This window comes from Tyto alba, unplaced genomic scaffold (assembly GCF_018691265.1).
Source record: "Tyto alba isolate M040663 unplaced genomic scaffold, T.alba_DEE_v4.0 Super-Scaffold_9, whole genome shotgun sequence".
Lineage (NCBI taxonomy): Eukaryota > Metazoa > Chordata > Aves > Strigiformes > Tytonidae > Tyto > Tyto alba.
Window position 1 is genome coordinate 1,378,200 of NW_024881330.1, and position 18,785 is coordinate 1,396,984.

At 54.8% G+C, this 18,785-nt stretch overlaps 2 protein-coding genes across 2 annotated transcripts; both read left to right on the top strand.

Moving 5' to 3' along the window:
* Nucleotides 1-1,920: 1,920 nt before the first annotated feature.
* LOC122152701 (feather keratin-like) lies at nt 1,921-2,230 on the top strand. Its single transcript, XM_042786206.1, has one exon. The coding sequence runs from the start codon at nt 1,921-1,923 to the stop codon at nt 2,227-2,229; it is 309 nt and encodes a 102-aa protein (XP_042642140.1). The 3' UTR covers nt 2,230.
* A 13,556-nt stretch (nt 2,231-15,786) lies between these two features.
* On the top strand, nt 15,787-16,218 carry LOC122152678 (feather keratin-like). Its single transcript, XM_042786124.1, has one exon. It carries the CDS (start codon nt 15,787-15,789, stop codon nt 16,099-16,101), a length of 315 nt encoding a protein of 104 aa, XP_042642058.1. The 3' UTR covers nt 16,102-16,218.
* Nucleotides 16,219-18,785: the final 2,567 nt, after the last annotated feature.

Genomic DNA, 18,785 nt, shown 5'->3' on the forward strand with positions numbered 1-18,785 from the left:
CCAGTTGGGATTTAGACACACTGATGACATCTCCCCGGCACAGCATTGCCTACCAGATGAAAAAAGCTCTCAGCTCTCTCAGTTTCCCTCATAGCAAAAATGCTCCAGTCCCTTCAGAGTCTCAATGGCCCTGAATTCACCTCAGTCCTCTAAGTCCATGTCCTTCTTCAACAGGGGATACCTCAATGGACACAGGACTCCATGTGAGGCCTCAGCAGCCCTGCAGGGACTACAGGATCACCTCCACAAACCTCCTGGCAATGCTCTTCCCAACGCCGCCCTGGAGATACTTGGCCTCTTTTGACGTAATGGCGCAGTGATGCCTCGAAGTCAGGTCATTCTCCACCAGCAACACAAAGCAGGGTTCAGTAAAGCTGCTTTCCAGCCTCTCTACCCCCAGCATGTCGAGATGCCCTGTACTATTCACCACACAGATGCAGGCCTTTGCATTTCTGCCTCTTGAACTCCCAGAGATTCCCCTCTGCCTCATTCTCCAGACTCCCTCAGAATGGCAGCACGACCATCCGTTGGCTTAGGTTCTCTTCCAGATTTTGCATCATCTGACAACTTCCTTAGGCAGCACTTCGTCCCACTCCCCACGCCACTGATGAGGATGTTGAACAGTGTTGGCCCCATGGATGCCAGTCCTGGGCTACGCCATTTGAGACTTGCCTGCATCTGGACTTTGGGACACTCATCACAAGCCACTGCGCCCAGCCCTTCAGCCACTTTCGCAACCAATACTTTCTCAGTGTGTTTAGGAACATGCAAGGGGGGAAAGCGTCAAAGCTTAACAAAAAAAGGCGAGGTAAACACCAGCCACGGCTCTCATCCTTGTCCACCAAGAGAGTCACTTCAATATAGAGGACATGGAGGTCGGTCAACTGTGATTTCCCCTTTGTAAATCCACACTGACAGATCCGCACCAGCTTCTTGTCCTTCCTGGGACTGACAGTGCTTTCTGCGAGGATTTCCAACATCACCTGCCACAGGAGCAAGGCCAGTCTCAACAGTTTCTACTTTCCCAAATCTTCCATACTCGTCTGCTTCAATAGATCAGGCCTATAAGCTCTCTTCCAGCCATCAGAAACTGCTCAAAAGGGAAGCCGTCTTTCTCACAGCCACAGCCTTACAAGACCGAGGGGCAGGCAACCTCATGGATCTCAGCCAGCGGGGAAGGCCAGGCCTAAAGACACGCTTAGCAAGCTGGCATAAGGCGGGGAGGGACGGAACGTCATGGTAGGGTCAGCCCCTCGTGTCTGGCAAATCTACAAATCCCAAACCAGTCTGCCAGGGCTGCGAGGAAATGGAGACCCCTCTTCACAACACACCCAAAGCCACAACACGAATGCATCCCGATGACCTCACTGTTGACAAGCACATCTACATTTTGGCAACATCTACCAAACGCTCTGACAAAAAGAACCAACATTAATGCATTTTTCCTCTATTACTCACACTTAAAAGTTGCCGCCACGGTCAGAAGGACACGTGCTCCAGAAAAGGACATGAAATGGAGCGTTTTGGGAAGGGAAACACACCCCACCTCATTATTGGCGAGGTCGTGGCACACAAGAGCCGCCTGCTGCAAAATGCCGTCACGCGCAAAGGCTGTCCCGCCCCTTGGGCACCCGCATAAAAGCCGGCCCAGCGCCTCTCTCCCTCACACCCTTCTCCTGACGCCTTCTCCTCCGCGCTCAACAAGGTGAGCCTCAACCCCCTTCCCCTCCTTCTCCTGGCCTGCCTGGCCCGGCTCTTCCAGCACGCTCTGCTGGCCCCAGCCTCAGCAGCCCTCACGCCTCCCCGCAGCCACGCTCCCCACAGCCCCACACCACGCCTCCCCACTCCCTCGCCCTCCTGCACCACCGCCCCTCCGCTTTCTCACCCCCCTCTCTTCCAGGGCCCCTCCACACCACAGCCATGGCCTGCTCCGACCTCTGCCGCCCCTGCGGACCCACCCCGCTGGCTAACAGCTGCAACGAGCCCTGTGTCAGGCAGTGCGAGGACTCCCGCGTCGTCATCCAGCCTCCCGCCGTGCTCGTCACCCTGCCAGGACCCATCCTCAGCTCCTTCCCCCAGAGCACCGCCGTCGGATCCTCCTCATCGGCTGCCGTGGGCAACGTCCTCAGCTCCCAGGGAGTGCCCGTCTCCTCCGGAGGCTTCGGCTACGGCTACGGCTTGGGCGGCCTGGGCTGCTTCGGTGCCAGACGGGGCTGCTACCCCTGCTAAGGGCCCTCACCACCACCCCTGACACCAACCACCCACACCCTGCAAGCCACGGCATCGATTGAGGACGCAGCTCCGGGCTGTTGCCGGCACATGGGCTCGCCATCCACGGCTCCTCCTCTCTAAGCACCAAACATGGAAGCAGTGAAGGGGCAGCCCAGGTTTCCTGGAAACATTGCCCAAGTACCTCCTCTTTTTCTCCAACTGTCTTCTTTGCATCCGCCTTCCTGCTATGTCCACGACTCTCTGCCACAGGCACCTTCTACAAAGCCAAAGCTCACTGGGGACCTCAGGCGGGCTGCTCCAACTGTAGGGTAGGAAGGCTGTGGTGCTCTGGAAATGTCTACTGCCCCGAAGGTACCTCTGCTGATGGTCACCCTATTGCACCTCAGACGACCTTGCTTTCCATTTTTTTTCCTTCAATAAAGTTCTGCATCCCAGTCAATGACTATACCACATCTTTTCTTCTCCGAAATCTCTTTCAACTTTACCCAGCACAAAGCCAGGGCTCAACTGCCATTTCTGTAGTGGGTGGAAAAGGGATACAAGACCTCTCCTCGAAAATACGTCACCACCAACACAGACTGGACCTGGGGGGCTTCCAGATTGTGGCACAAGCCCATTCTTGCACAAACTAAGGGGTAGATAGCACAACACTCCCCTACACACACCTCTGATGAGGTCCTTCCTGTGCCAGCACACACTTGACTAACTGTCTTCCACAGCATTACTTTCCAGCTCTCCCAGCAAACAGAATCACGGGATCATTACTTTGGCAGGAACCTCTGGAGAGCAGGTGCTTCTACTCCCTCTGCGCAAGCAGGGACAGCTGCAGCAGGTTGTCCGGGTTCCACGGCCGCTCACATTTTCAGTATCTCCCAGGATGGAGCCTCTTCCACTCCTTGACCACGCTCACACTGAGAAAGACTTGCTGCTTTTGCCCGTGGAATTCCATCCTTTCTCACTTGTGCCCAAGGCCTCTTGTCCTGCAAACGCGCGCTACTGAGGAGAGCCCGGCTCCTTCACCTCATTCCCTGGCTTCAAGGATTTATACACATTTAAGAATGAGTGTAAAGGGGAGGCAGTGGATGTACAGTTCTCAATTTTAGTAAGGTTTCCGATTCTGGCCCTCTCGGAATACGCCTACACAATTGTTCCAACTGTGATGTGAGAACGTACATGCAGCGATGGGTAAAGAACTGGCTGAACAGCAGCGCTCAAAGAGTTGTAGGGAATGGGGATACAGCTGACACCTTGTGGAGCAGGCAGGATAGATTAGAGCACTGGGCAATGATTAACGGCCAGAAATTGAAGAAGAAGAAATGGCAGATTGTGCACCTAGGAGGGAGAAATCTCTCTACGCACGTAACAGACTGGGAGAGGAGTGGCTGGAGAGCAGCCCTGCAGAAAGGGATCTGGGGGTGCTGGCTGACAGCAGGCTCCCTACGAGTCAGCAGCATAGCCTGGCAGCCAAGGGGGCAAACCGCATCCTGGGGTGCAGCCAACACAGTACAACCAGCCGGTCACAGGAGGGGATTAGCCCGCTGGATTCCCCGCTGCTGCAGCCTCACCTTGAGTATCGTGGGCAGAATTGGATCCCTCCAATTTAAAAAAGGATGTTAAAGTTCTTGAAAGCAGCCAGAGCAGGGCAAGGAAGCTGATGGATGACAGGGCTGGAAGGCAAGTCCTATAAGGAGCAGCAAAAGACTCTGTGTTCATCTAGCCTGGAGAAAAGGAGGCTGAGGGGCAGCCTCATTGCTCTCTGCTGCTTCCAGAGGACAGGACGTGGAGAGGGAGCTGCTGAGCTCTTCTCTATGAGATCCAGAGACAAGATTCATGGCAATGGGTCAAATGAACCTCCTCAATGGGAGGTTCAGACAGATAGAATGAATTATTTAGTTACAGAGCATGTGGCGAAACACTGAAAGAGGCTTCCTAGAGAGGTGGACGATGCCCCAAGTCTGACAGTGTTTAAGAGGCATTTGGACAAACAATGGCCTTAATTACATGCTCTTCCTCTTCGTCACCCCAGCAGCGAACAGGCAGTTGGACAAGATGATCACTGCACGTCCCTTCCAACTGGACTCTTCTAGTCCAGTCTTGTCTATTATGCTTCGCCAAGCCTTTGGCACGCAAACATCACCTCGAGGTTCTCAGGTGCACAGCCCCACGCAGCACGCATGCCTCCCCTTTCCCCTCCACTGCATCCAATCCCACTCTGGCCCCACAAACACTGCGCAGAGAAATGGCCTCACCCCTCGGCAATCACCCCAAAGTCAGAACCCACCTCCCCTGCCTGCCGTTCCCACTCCCCCTGGGCCTCTCCCCACACTCACCATCTCTCCCACAACTCACCAGCCTCAGCTCCACCGCCAGGCCCTGCCTCAGCACCCTCAGCAGCCAGCCAATCATGAGACACCTAACAGCCTGCCAATCAGGGGGCAGCTGACAGGCACCAGCTGCTGCAGAAGCCCCTGGAAGCTTCCAGAAGGTGCCTGTCAGGACTCCAAAATCGACATTTCTGGTACAATAAATGGATAATCTTCACCAGACAGCCCCCAAAACAACTGCTGGGAGGGGTGGCTGTGAATGAGGGAATGAATGAGTAGAAATGCTGGCGAAAAACAAACAAAACATCTCAAATGACAGCAGTTAGGGGACTCAGAGGGGTAAGAGGGAGGGAAAATGCCCTCATAAAATAATATCCCCCCCCCAAAAAAACTGATGCAAATAAAGGCATCCACAGACTCTGTCCGTCTTCGCTGTACTGCTGGGTGCCGTAGACACCCATGTAGGGTCCCCTGTCATTGTTCACCCTTGCTGTGGCCCCCAGGCCAACTGCCTGGCACTCCCAGTGACACCACCTTCCCTCATGGTGGGGTTCTCGGGTCAGCCAGAGATGGTCCCGTGTCCCAGTCCCCTCTCGCACCGCCTTGCATGTTTCTCCTGATGCCTTCTCCTCCATGGTCAAAAACATGAGCACCCTTGCCTCCAATTCCCCTCACGAATCACCAAATTCTCATACGTCCCACCAGACACCACGCAGAGAAATGGCCTCACCCCAAGGAAAATCCCCAAGGCCCTGGCTCACCAGCCGCCCCTGCCTGCTCCTCCCACTCCCCCTCTCCTCTCGCCACACTCATGGGCTCTCCGGAAACTCACGTCTCCCTGCACGGTGACCCATGTGCAATCACAGAGTCCTTTAGCATGGAAAAAACCCTTAAGAGCATTGAGTCCAAATGTTAACCTCACACTACTAGTCCGCCACTAACCATGTCCCTAAGTGTCACATCTAAACGTCTATCAAATACCACCCAGGATGGGGACTCCACCATTTCCCTGCGCAACATTCTCCACGGCTTAATAACACTCTGGGTGCACAAATTGTTCCTCATGTCCAAACCAAAGATCCCCGGTAACAATTGGAGGCTGTTTCCTCTTCTATCACTCATTACTAATAATAAGAGACAGACACGCACCTCCATACAACCTTCATTCAAGTAGCTGTATACAGCAATAACGTCTCCCCTCAGTCTTTGTTTTCTGGAAACAAACCACCCAAAGTTCCTTCAAGCATTCCCCATTTATTCTTCTTTTATAGTCCATTCAGCAGCTTCACTGCTCTAATTTGGATGCATCACGCCAAGGCCCACACTGTAAATTTCCCAGCCCCGGCTCGGGGGAGTGCTCCGGCGGGGCAAACCCAAGCCTTTGGGGAGCAGGGCAGGCCTCCCCACAGCACAGGGCTTGCCAGCTCTGAACCAGGGCTGCCAGGCCAACGGCCTGCTCTCGCAAACAGCCCTCCTCTGCCTGCTGGCACTGCCACCCCCAGGGACGGCCCCAAGGGGCTGCAAGCCCAAACAGGCAGCCGCCTTTCTCCCAGCCACAGCCTAACAAGCCAGAGGGGCAACAAGACACACACACAGAGCAGATAGCTGAAAGGCCAGGGCTAAAGAGAGGTTTAGCGAGCTGGCGGTGAGGTGGGGAGGGACTGAACGCCATGGCAGGGTCAATGTCTTGTGCCTGACACAACTGCAAAGAACAGACCAGATTTCCAGGGCTGTGAGGAACTGGAGACCCCATTACACAACATACCGCAAGCCACAACACACGAATGCATCCCGATGACCTCACTGTTGAGAAGCACATCTACATTTTGGCAACATCTACCAAATGCTCTGATGAACAAAAGCAACACTAAGGATTTTTCCTCTGTTACTCGCACTTAAAAGTTGCCGCCAGGGTCAGAAGGACACGTCCTCAAGAGAAGGACACGAAACAGAGGTTTGCGGGAATAGAAACACACCCCACCTCATTATTGGCGAGGTCGTGGCACACAAGAGCCGCCTGCTGCAAAATGCCGTCACGCGCAAAGGCTGTCCCGCCCCTTGGGCACCCGCATAAAAGCCGGCCCAGCGCCTCTCTCCCTCACACCCTTCTCCTGACGCCTTCTCCTCCGCGCTCAACAAGGTGAGCCTCAACCCCCTTCCCCTCCTTCTCCTGGCCTGCCTGGCCCGGCTCTTCCAGCACGCTCTGCTGGCCCCAGCCTCAGCAGCCCTCACGCCTCCCCGCAGCCACGCTCCCCACAGCCCCACACCACGCCTCCCCACTCCCTCGCCCTCCTGCACCACCGCCCCTCCGCTTTCTCACCCCCCTCTCTTCCAGGGCCCCTCCACACCACAGCCATGGCCTGCTCCGACCTCTGCCGCCCCTGCGGACCCACCCCGCTGGCTAACAGCTGCAACGAGCCCTGTGTCAGGCAGTGCGAGGACTCCCGCGTCGTCATCCAGCCTTCCACCGTGGTGGTCACCCTGCCAGGACCCATCCTCAGCTCCTTCCCCCAGAGCACCGCCGTCGGATCCTCCTCATCGGCTGCCGTGGGCAACGTCCTCAGCTCCCAGGGAGTGCCCGTCTCCTCCGGAGGCTTCGGCTTCGGCTATGGCTACGGCTTGGGCGGCCTGGGCTGCTTCGGCGCCGGGAGAGGCTGCTACCCCTGCTAAGGTGCATTGTCACATGAGCTTGATGTCAACGGCTCCTCCTCTCTAAGCACCAAACATGGAAGCAGTGAAGAGGCAGCCCAGGTTTCCTGGAAACATTGCCCACGTACCTCCTCTTTTTGTCCAGCTGTCTTTGCATCTGCCTTCCTGCTATGTCCGCAAATCTCCCGCCACAGGCACCTTCTACAAAGCCAAAGCCCACTGGGGACCTCAGGCGGGCTGCTCCAACTGTAGGGTAGGAAGGCTGTGGTGCTTTGGAAAAGTCTACTGCCCCGAAGGGACCTCTGCTGATGGTCGCCCTACTGCACCTCAGACGACCTTGCTTTCCATTTTTTTTCTTCAATAAAGTTCTCCTGCATCCCAGTCAAAGACTATAACACTTCTTTTCTTCTCCGAAAGCTCCTTCCACTTTACCCAGCACAAAGCCAGGGCTCAACTGCCATTGTTGTGGTGGGTGGAAAAGGGATACAAGACCTCTCCTCGGAAATGCGTCACCACCAACACAGACTGGACCTGGGGGGCTTCCAGAATGTGGCACAAGCCCATTCTTGCACAAACTAAGGGGTAGATAGCACAACACTCCCCTACACACACCTCTGATGAGGTCCTTCCTGTGCCAGCACACACTTGACTAACTGTATTCCCCTCTATGACTCTCCAGCTCTCCCAGCAAACAGAATCACGGGATCATTACTTTGGCAGGAACCTCTGGAGAGCAGGTGCTTCAACTCCCTCTGCGCAAGCAGGGACAGCTGCAGCAGGTTGTCCGGGTTCCACGGCCGCTCACATTTTCAGTATCTCCCAGGATGGAGCCTCTTCCACTCCTTGACCACGCTCACACTGAGCAAGACTTGCTGCTTTTGCCCGTGGAATTCCATCCTTTCTCACTTGTGCCCAAGGCCTCTTGTCCTGCAAACGCGCGCTACTGAGGAGAGCCCGGCTCCCTTCACCTCAATCCCTGGCTTCAAGGATTTATACACGTTTAAGAATGAGTGTAAAGGGGAGGCAGTGGATGTACAGTTCTCGATTTTAGTAAGGTTTCCGATTCTGTCCCTCTCGGAATACGCCTACACAATTGTTCCAACTGTGATGTGAGAACGTACACGCAGCGATGGGTAAAGAACTGGCTGAACAGCAGGGCTCAAAGAGTTGTAGGGAATGGGGATATAGCTGACACCTTCTGGAGCAGGCAGGATAGATTAGAGCACTGGGCAATGATTAACAGCCAGAAATTGAAGAAGAAGAAATGGCAGACTGTGCACCTAGGAGGGAGCAATCTCTCTACGCACGTAACAGACTGGGAGAGGAGTGGCTGGAGAGCAGCCCTGCAGAAAGGGATCTGGGGGTGCTGGCTGACAGCAGGCTCCCTACGAGTCAGCAGCATAGCCTGGCAGCCAAGGGGGCAAACCGCATCCTGGGGTGCAGCCAACACAGTACAACCAGCTGGTCACAGGAGGGGATTAGCCCGCTGGATTCCCCGATGCTGCAGCCTCACCTTGAGTATCGTGGGCAGAATTGGATCCCCCAATTTAAAAAAGGATGTTAAAGTTCTTGAAAGCAGCCAGAGCAGGGCAAGGAAGCTGATGGATGACAGGGCTGGAAGGCAAGTCCTATAAGGAGCAGCAAAAGACTCTGTGTTCATCTAGCCTGGAGAAAAGGAAGCTGAGGGGCAGCCTCATTGCTCTCTGCTGCTTCCAGAGGACAGGACGTGGAGAGGGAGCTGCTGAGCTCTTCTCCATGAGATCCAGAGACAGGATTCATGGCAATGGGTCAAATGAACCTCCTCAATGGGAGGTTCAGACAGATAGAATGAATTATTTAGTTACAGAGCATGTGGCAAAACACTGAAAGAGGCTTCCTAGAGAGGTGGACGATGCCCCAAGTCTGACAGTGTTTAAGAGGCATTTGGACAAACAATGGCCTTAATTACATGCTCTTCCTCTTCGTCACCCCAGCAGCGAACAGGCAGTTGGACAAGATGATCACTGCACGTCCCTTCCAACTGGACTCTTCTAGTCCAGTCTTGTCTATTATGCTTCGCCAAGCCTTTGGCACGCAAACATCACCTCGAGGTTCTCAGGTGCACAGCCCCACGCAGCACGCACGCCTCCCCTTTCCCCTCCACTGCATCCAATCCCACTCTGGCCCCACAAACACTGCGCAGAGAAATGGCCTCACCCCTCGGCAATCACCCCAAAGTCAGAACCCACCTCCCCTGCCTGCCGTTCCCACTCCCCCTGGGCCTCTCCCCACACTCACCATCTCTCCCACAACTCACCAGCCTCAGCTCCACCGCCAGGCCCTGCCTCAGCACCCTCAGCAGCCAGCCAATCACAAGGCACTTAACAGCCTGCCAATCAGGGGGCAGCTGACAGGCACCAGCTGCTGCAGAAGCCCCTGGAAGCTTCCAGAAGGTGCCTGTCAGGACTCCAAAATCGACATTTCTGGTACAATAAATGGATAATCTTCACCAAACAGCCCCCAAAACAACTGCTGGGAGGGGTGGCTGTGAATGAAGAAATGAATGAGTAGAAATGCTGGCGAAAAACAAACAAAACATCTCAAATGACAGCAGTTAGGGGACTCAGAGGGGTAAGAGGGAGGGAAAATGCCCTCATAAAATAATATCCCCCCCAAAAAAAACCTGATGCAAATAAAGGCATCCACAGACTCTGTCCGTCTTCGCTGTACTGCTGGGTGCCGTAGACACCCATGTAGGGTCCCCTGTCATTGTTCACCCTTGCTGTGGCCCCCAGGCCAACTGCCTGGCACTCCCAGTGACACCACCTTCCCTCATGGTGGGGTTCTCGGGTCAGCCAGAGATGGTCCCGTGTCCCAGTCCCCTCTCGCACCGCCTTGCATGTTTCTCCTGATGCCTTCTCCTCCATGGTCAAAAACGTGAGCACCCTTGCCTCCAATTCCCCTCACGAATCACCAAATTCTCATACGTCCCACCAGACACCGCGCAGAGAAATGGCCTCACCCCAAGGAAAATCCCCAAGGCCCTGGCTCACCAGCCGCCCCTGCCTGCTCCTCCCACTCCCCCTCTCCTCTCGCCACACTCATGGGCTCTCCGGAAACTCACGTCTCCCTGCACGGTGACCCATGTGCAATCACAGAGTCCTTTAGCATGGAAAAAACCCTTAAGAGCATTGAGTCCAAATGTTAACCTCACACTACTAGTCCGCCACTAACCATGTCCCTAAGTGTCACATCTAAATGTCTATCAAATACCACCCGGGATGGGGACTCCACCATTTCCCTGTGCAACCTTCTCCACGGCTTGATAACACTCTGAGTGCACAAATTGTTGCTCATGTCCAAACCAAAGCTCCCCGGGCACAATTGGAGGCTGTTTCCTCTTCTATCACTCATTACTAATAATAAGAGACAGACACGCACCTCCATACAATCTTCATTCCAGTAGCTGTACACAGCAATAACGTCTCCCCTCAGTCTTTGTTTTCTGGAAACAAACCACCCAAAGTTCCTTCAAGCATTCCCCATTTATTCTTCCTTTATAGTCCATTCAGCACCTTCACTGCTCTAATTTGGATGCATCACGCCAAGGCCCACACTGTAAATTTCCCAGCCCCGGCTCAGGGGAGTGCTCTGGCAGGCCAACCCAAGCCTTTGGGGAGCAGGGCAGGCCTCCCCACAGCACAGGGCTTGCCAGCTCTGAACCAGGGCTGCCAGGCCAACGGCCTGCTCTCGCAAACAGCCCTCCTCTGCCTGCTGGCACTGCCACCCCCAGGGACGGCCCCAAGGGGCTGCAAGCCCAAACAGGCAGCCGCCTTTCTCCCAGCCACAGCCTAACAAGCCAGAGGGGCAACAAGACACACACACAGAGCAGATAGCTGAAAGGCCAGGGCTAAAGAGAGGTTTAGCGAGCTGGCGGTGAGGTGGGGAGGGACTGAACGCCATGGCAGGATCAATGCCTTGTGCCTGACACAACTGCAAAGAACAGACCAGATTTCCAGGGCTGTGAGGAACTGGAGACCCCATTACACAACATACCGCAAGCCACAACACACGAATGCATTGGGTTGACCTCACTGTTGAGAAGCACATCTACATTTTGGCAACATCTACCAAATGTTCTGTCAAACACAACCAAGATGGAGTCTGTTTCCTCTATTATTTGTACTTAAAAGTTGCCGCCAGGGTCAGAAGGAGACGTCCTCCAGAAAAGGACATGAAATGGAGCGTTGCGGGAAGGGAAACACACCCCACCTCATTATTGGCGAGGTCGTGGCACACAAGAGCCGCCTGCTGCAAAATGCCGTCACGCGCAAAGGCTGTCCCGCCCCTTGGGCACCCGCATAAAAGCCGGCCCAGCGCCTCTCTCCCTCACACCCTTCTCCTGACGCCTTCTCCTCCGCGCTCAACAAGGTGAGCCTCAACCCCCTTCCCCTCCTTCTCCTGGCCTGCCTGGCCCGGCTCTTCCAGCACGCTCTGCTGGCCCCAGCCTCAGCAGCCCTCACGCCTCCCCGCAGCCACGCTCCCCACAGCCCCACACCACGCCTCCCCACTCCCTCGCCCTCCTGCACCACCGCCCCTCCGCTTTCTCACCCCCCTCTCTTCCAGGGCCCCTCCACACCACAGCCATGGCCTGCTCCGACCTCTGCCGCCCCTGCGGACCCACCCCGCTGGCTAACAGCTGCAACGAGCCCTGTGTCAGGCAGTGCGAGGACTCCCGCGTCGTCATCCAGCCTTCCACCGTGGTGGTCACCCTGCCAGGACCCATCCTCAGCTCCTTCCCCCAGAGCACCGCCGTCGGATCCTCCTCATCGGCTGCCGTGGGCAACGTCCTCAGCTCCCAGGGAGTGCCCGTCTCCTCCGGAGGCTTCGGCTTCGGCTACGGCTACGGCTTGGGCGGCCTGGGCTGCTTTGGTGCCGGAAGGGGCTGCTACCCCTGCTAAGGGCCCTTGACACACAAGCTCAACATCAACGGCTCCTCCTCTCTATGCATTAAATAAGGAAGCAAGGATGGGGTAGCTGCGGTTTCCTGGAAACATGACCCATGTACCTCCTCCTGTTCTCCAACTGTCTTCTTTGCATCGCCACTCCTGCTATGTCCAATATTCTCCGCTGCAAACACCTTCTCAGCAGAGAAAGGCCATCAAGCCTCTGGTGGGATGCTCCCACTGCAGAACAGGAACAGCTGGGTGATCTACGGCATGCAAGGGACCTTGGCTGATGGTCGCCGTACTTCTCCATCAGACCAGCTCCCTTCCACTCGGCGATCCTGCATTCTCCCTGGTTTTTTCTCTCAATAAAATTCTCCTGCATCCCCGCTTGAAATGCCTCCACTTCCTTTCTTCTCCCAAGGCTCTTCCAACCTCACCCAGCACAAAGACAGGGCTCAGGAACCCACTGGGCTGAGTGGAAATGGGCTGCAAGACCTCACCTATCGAGTATGACCTTAGCAACTACAACAACACACACCACCGTAAAACAAATTATATGGAAGTGCCTCTTAAAATCACCAAGTCCAACCGTTAATCTAATGCTACCAAGTCCAGCACTAATCCACATCCCTGAACAACACATCGACACAGCATTTAAATAACTCCAGGGATGGTGACTCAACTAATTCTAAAGGCAGCCAGTTCCAATGCCTCGTAACTTTTCAGTGAAGAAATGTTTCCTAATATCCAATCTAACCCTCCCCTGGCACAACTGGAGGCCTTTTCCTTTCATCGTGTCACTTGTTACTGGATCGACACTCCCACCCAACTAGCTGATGTCTGCAATGTTACTGAGGGTGCACTTTATCCCCTCCTCCAGATCACTGATAAAGCTATTCAAGAAAATTGGCTCAAACTCTCAGCCACGGGCAACTCCACTTGTGACTGGCCACCAACTGGATTTAACTCCATTCACCACAACTCTTAGGGCACAAACATCCAGCTGTTCTCTACCAAGCAAACAGTATGTCAGTCCAAGCCATGAGCATCTAGTTTCTCCAGGAGAATGATGTAGGAAACAGCATCAAGTGCTTTACTAACTTGCAGGGAAAGAACACCCAACGCCTCTCCTCTCCTCTCACTGAAGGGGATCAGTATAGTCAAGCAGGACCTGCCTTTCATAAAACCATGCTGACCGAGCCTTATCACCTGGTTGCCCTGTAGGTGCCGAGTGAAGGCTCTCGAGATGATCTGCTCCATATCTTTGCCTGGCACTGAGGTCACACTCACAGGACTGTAGTTCCCCACATCCTCGATCCAGCCTTTCTTGCACATGAGCCTCACTTTTGCTAATCTCCAGTCAGCTGGGACCTACCCGGTTAGCCAAGGAGTGCTGAGAAGTGCTTGAAAGTGGCTTGCAGAGCACATCCAACACCTCCTTCAATGCCCATGGGTGGATCATTTTGTTCCCACACACTTGTGCATGTCCAAGCGCTCTAGCAGGTCGCTAACCATCTCCGTTGAACTATGAGGGCTTCATTCTGCTCCCCACTGACCCACTCCCTTGCTCATCACAACTCTGGCCATCACAGCAAAGAGAAACACGGCAAAAAGAATCACTGAGAGTGCAAGCAACCTCCGGAGCTCAACGTCTCCATCCCAACCTCCTCAAGCATGGCCAGATCGAGCACGATGTCCATAAACACGTCCACACAGGTTTTCAGTGTCTCCAGGCATGGGAATTCAGCACATCTTTGCACAACCAGTTTCACTCTTTGACCACTCTCACACCAAAAAAGGGTTGCCTTCCCTTCCAAGGAAATGGCACATCTTTTCAGCCTTCTCCATTCACCTTTGCACTGTCCATGGGCACCCATACGAGGATTCTCACTCCTCTGCCCTTCTGCCCTCCCACCTGCGATTTCGACACACTGATGACATCTTCCCAGCATGGCCTTGACTCATGCCTGAAAACCCGCCAAGATCATTTAGCTTCCCCTCATAGTAAAGATGCTCTACTACTCTCAGCATCTGGGTGGCCCAGCACTTACCTTATTCCAATAAGTCCATGTCCTTCTTCCATGGGGGAGCCCTCAATGGACACAGGACTCCACATGGGACCTCACCAGCACTGCAGAGAGTACAGGATCACCTCCCCAACCTCCTGCCAACCATCTTCCCAATGACACCCTGGAGACACTTGCCCCCTTCAGACGTGACAGCACAATGATACCTTGCAGTCAGCTCGTTCTCCCAAGCAGCAACACAAAGCAGGGTTCAGAAAAGCTGCTTTCCAGCCTTTCTACCCCCAGCATGTCCTGCTGGGCGTGATGACACTCTAGGTGCACAAATTGTTCCTCATATCCAATGCAAAGCTCCCTGGACATAACTGGAGGCTGTTTCCTCCTCTATCTCTCGTTACTAGAAATAAGAGACTGACAGGCACCTCCATACAACCTTCATTCAAGCAGTTGTACAGAGAAATAACATCCCTGCACAACTTTCTTTTTCGGGAAACTAAAGCAGCCAAGTTGCTTGAAGCATTCCCCATTCATTGTTCTTCTCTAGACTCTTCACCAGCTTTGTTGCTCTTTTTTGGACACATGACACCAGAGCCCAGGCTGAAAACTTACCAGCCCTTGCCGAGGCGATTGCTCCGGAGGGGCCAACCCAAGCCTTTGGGGAGCAGGGCAGGCCTCCCGACAGCACAGGGCTTGCCCGCTCTGAACCAGGGCTGCCAGGCCAACGGCCTGCTCTCGCGAACAGCCCTCCTCTGCCTGCTGGCACTGCCACCCCCAGGGATGGCCCCAAGGGGCTGCAAGCCCAAACAGGCAGTCGCCTTTCTCCCAGCCACAGCCTAACAAGCCAGAGGGTCAACAAGACACACACAGAGCAGCTGACAGGAAAGCCCGGGTCTAAAGAGAAGCTTAGTGAGCTGGCGGTGAGGTGGGGAGGGACTGAACGCCATGGCAGGGTCAATGCCTTGTGCCTGACACAACTGCAAAGACCAGACCAGGTTGCCAGGGCTGTGAGGAACTGGAGACCCCATTACACAACATACCGCAAGCCACAACACACGAATGCATTGGGTTGACCTCATTGTTGACAAGCACATCTACATTTCGACAACATCTACCAAATGCTCTGACACAAAGAACCAACATTAATGCAATTTTCCTCTATTACTCGCACTTAAAAGTTGCCTCCAGTGTCACGAGTACACGTCCTCCAGAAAAGGACATGAAAAGTGAGCGTTGTGGGAAGGGAAACACACCCCACCTCATTATTGGCGAGGTCGTGGCACACAAGAGCCGCCTGCTGCAAAATGCCGTCACGCGCAAAGGCTGTCCCGCCCCTTGGGCACCCGCATAAAAGCCGGCCCAGCGCCTCTCTCCCTCACACCCTTCTCCTGACGCCTTCTCCTCCGCGCTCAACAAGGTGAGCCTCAACCCCCTTCCCCTCCTTCTCCTGGCCTGCCTGGCCCGGCTCTTCCAGCACGCTCTGCTGGCCCCAGCCTCAGCAGCCCTCACGCCTCCCCGCAGCCACGCTCCCCACAGCCCCACACCACGCCTCCCCACTCCCTCGCCCTCCTGCACCACCGCCCCTCCGCTTTCTCACCCCCCTCTCTTCCAGGGCCCCTCCACACCACAGCCATGGCCTGCTCCGACCTCTGCCGCCCCTGCGGACCCACCCCGCTGGCTAACAGCTGCAACGAGCCCTGTGTCAGGCAGTGCGAGGACTCCCGCGTCGTCATCCAGCCTTCCACCGTGGTGGTCACCCTGCCAGGACCCATCCTCAGCTCCTTCCCCCAGAGCACCGCCGTCGGATCCTCCTCATCGGCTGCCGTGGGCAACGTCCTCAGCTCCCAGGGAGTGCCCGTCTCCTCCGGAGGCTTCGGCTTCGGCTACGGCTACGGCTTGGGCGGCCTGGGCTGCTTCGGCGCCAGAAGGGGCTGCTACCCCTGCTAAGGTGCATTGTCACATGAGCTTGATGTCAACGGCTCCTCCTCTCTAAGCACCAAACATGGAAGCAGTGAAGGGGCAGCCCAGGTTTCCTGGAAACATTGCCCAAGTACCTCCTCTTTTTCAGCAACTGTCTTCCTTGCATCCGCTTTCCTGCTATGTCCGCGAATCTCCTGCCGCAGGCACCTTCTACAAAGCCAAAGCCCACTGGGGACCTCAGGCGGGCTGCTCCAACTGTAGGGTAGGAAGGCTGTGGTGCTTTGGAAAAGTCTACTGCCCCGAAGGGACCTCTGCTGATGGTCGCCCTACTGCACCTCAGACGACCTAGCTTTCCATTTTTTTTCTTCAATAAAGTTCTTCTGCATCCCAGTCAAAGACTATAACACTTCTTTTCTTCTCCGAAAGCTCCTTCCACTTTACCCAGCACAAAGCCAGGGCTCAACTGCCATTGCTGTAGTGGGTGGAAAAGGGATACAAGACCTCTCCTCAGAAATGCGTCACCACCAACACAGACTGGACCTGGGGGGCTTCCAGAATGTGGCACAAGCCCATTCTTGCACAAACTAAGGGGTAGATAGCACAACACTCCCCTACACACACCTCTGAGAGGTCCTTCCTGTGCCAGCACACACTTGACTAACTGTCTTCCACAGCATTACTCTCCAGCTCTCCCAGCAAACAGAATCACGGGATCATTACTTTGGCAGGAACCTCTGGAGAGCAGGTGCTTCTACTCCCTCTGCGCAAGCAGGGACAGCTGCAGCAGGTTGTCCGGGTTCCACGGCCGCTCACATTTTCAGTATCTCCCAGGATGGAGCCTCTTCCACTCCTTGACCACACTCACACTGAGCAAGACTTGCTGCTTTTGCCCGTGGAATTCCATCCTTTCTCACTTGTGCCCAAGGCCTCTTGTCCTGCAAACGCGCGCTACTGAGGAGAGCCCGGCTCCCTTCACCTCATTCCCTGGCTTCAAGGATTTATAAACATTTAAGAATGAGTGTAAAGGGGAGGCAGTGGATGTACAGTTCTCAATTTTAGTAAGGTTTCCGATTCTGGCCCTCTCGGAATACGCCTACACAATTGTTCCAACTGTGATGTGAGAACGTACATGCAGCGATGGGTAAAGAACTGGCTGAACAGCAGGGCTCAAAGAGTTGTAGGGAATGGGGATACAGCTGACACCTTCTGGAGCAGGCAGGATAGATTAGAGCACTGGGCAATGATTAACAGCCAGAAATTGAAGAAGAAGAAATGGCAGATTGTGCACCTAGGAGGGAGCAATCTCTCTACGCACGTAACAGACTGGGAGAGGAGTGGCTGGAGAGCAGCCCTGCAGAAAGGGATCTGGGGGTGCTGGCTGACAGCAGGCTCCCGACGAGTCAGCAGCATAGCCTGGCAGCCAAGGGGGCAAACCGCATCCTGGGGTGCAGCCAACACAGTACAACCAGCCGGTCACAGGAGGGGATTAGCCCGCTGGATTCCCCGCTGCTGCAGCCTCACCTTGAGTATCGTGGGCAGAATTGGATCCCCCAATTTAAAAAAGGATGTTACAGTTCTTGAAAGCAGCCAGAGCAGGGCAAGGAAGCTGATGGATGACAGGGCTGGAAGGCAAGTCCTATAAGGAGCAGCAAAAAACTCTGTGTTCATCTAGCCTGGAGAAAAGGAAGCCGAGGGGCAGCCTCATTGCTCTCTGCTGCTTCCAGAGGACAGGACGTGGAGAGGGAGCTGCTGAGCTCTTCTCCATGAGATCCAGAGACAGGATTCATGGCAATGGGTCAAATGAACCTCCTCAATGGGAGGTTCAGACAGATAGAAGGAATTATTTCATTACAGAGCGCGTGGCGAAACACTGAAAGAGGCTTCCTAGAGAGGTGGACGATGCCCCAAGTCTGACAGTGTTTAAGAGGCATTTGGACAAACACTGCCCTTAATTACATGCTCTTCCTCTTCGTCACCCCAGCAGCGAACAGGCAGTTGGACAAGATGATCACTGCACGTCCCTTCCAACTGGACTCTTCTAGTCCAGTCTTGTCTATTATGCTTCGCCAAGCCTTTGGCACGCAAACATCACCTCGAGGTTCTCAGGTGCACAGCCCCACGCAGCACGCACGCCTCCCCTTTCCCCTCCACTGCATCCAATCCCACTCTGGCCCCACAAACACTGCGCAGAGAAATGGCCTCACCCCTCGGCAATCACCCCAAAGTCAGAACCCACCTCCCCTGCCTGCCGTTCCCACTCCCCCTGGGCCTCTCCCCACACTCACCATCTCTCCCACAACTCACCAGCCTCAGCTCCACAGCCAGGCCCTGCCTCAGCACCCTCAGCAGCCAGCCAATCACAAGGCACTTAACAGCCTGCCAATCAGGGGGCAGCTGACAGGCACCAGCTGCTGCAGAAGCCCCTGGAAGCTTCCAGAAGGTGCCTGTCAGGACTCCAAAATCGACATTTCTGGTACAATAAATGGATAATCTTCAACAGACAGCCCCCAAAACAACTGCTGGGAGGGGTGGCTGTGAATGAGGGAATGAATGGGTAGAAATGCTGACGAAAACCAAAAGTAACACCTCACACGAGAGCAGTTAGGGGACTCAGAGGGGAAAGAGGGAGGGAAAATGCCCTGATTAAATAACATCCCCCCAAAATCTGCCATCAATTATTACCTCAACAGAGTCTGCGCTTCTTCCTGCGC

Excerpts from the sequence above, each read along its gene's own strand:
- LOC122152678 (XM_042786124.1), top strand. The coding sequence starts at position 15,787 with ATGGCCTGCTCCGACCTCTGCCGCCCCTGCGGACCCACCCCGCTGGCT.
- LOC122152701 (XM_042786206.1), top strand. The coding sequence starts at position 1,921 with ATGGCCTGCTCCGACCTCTGCCGCCCCTGCGGACCCACCCCGCTGGCT.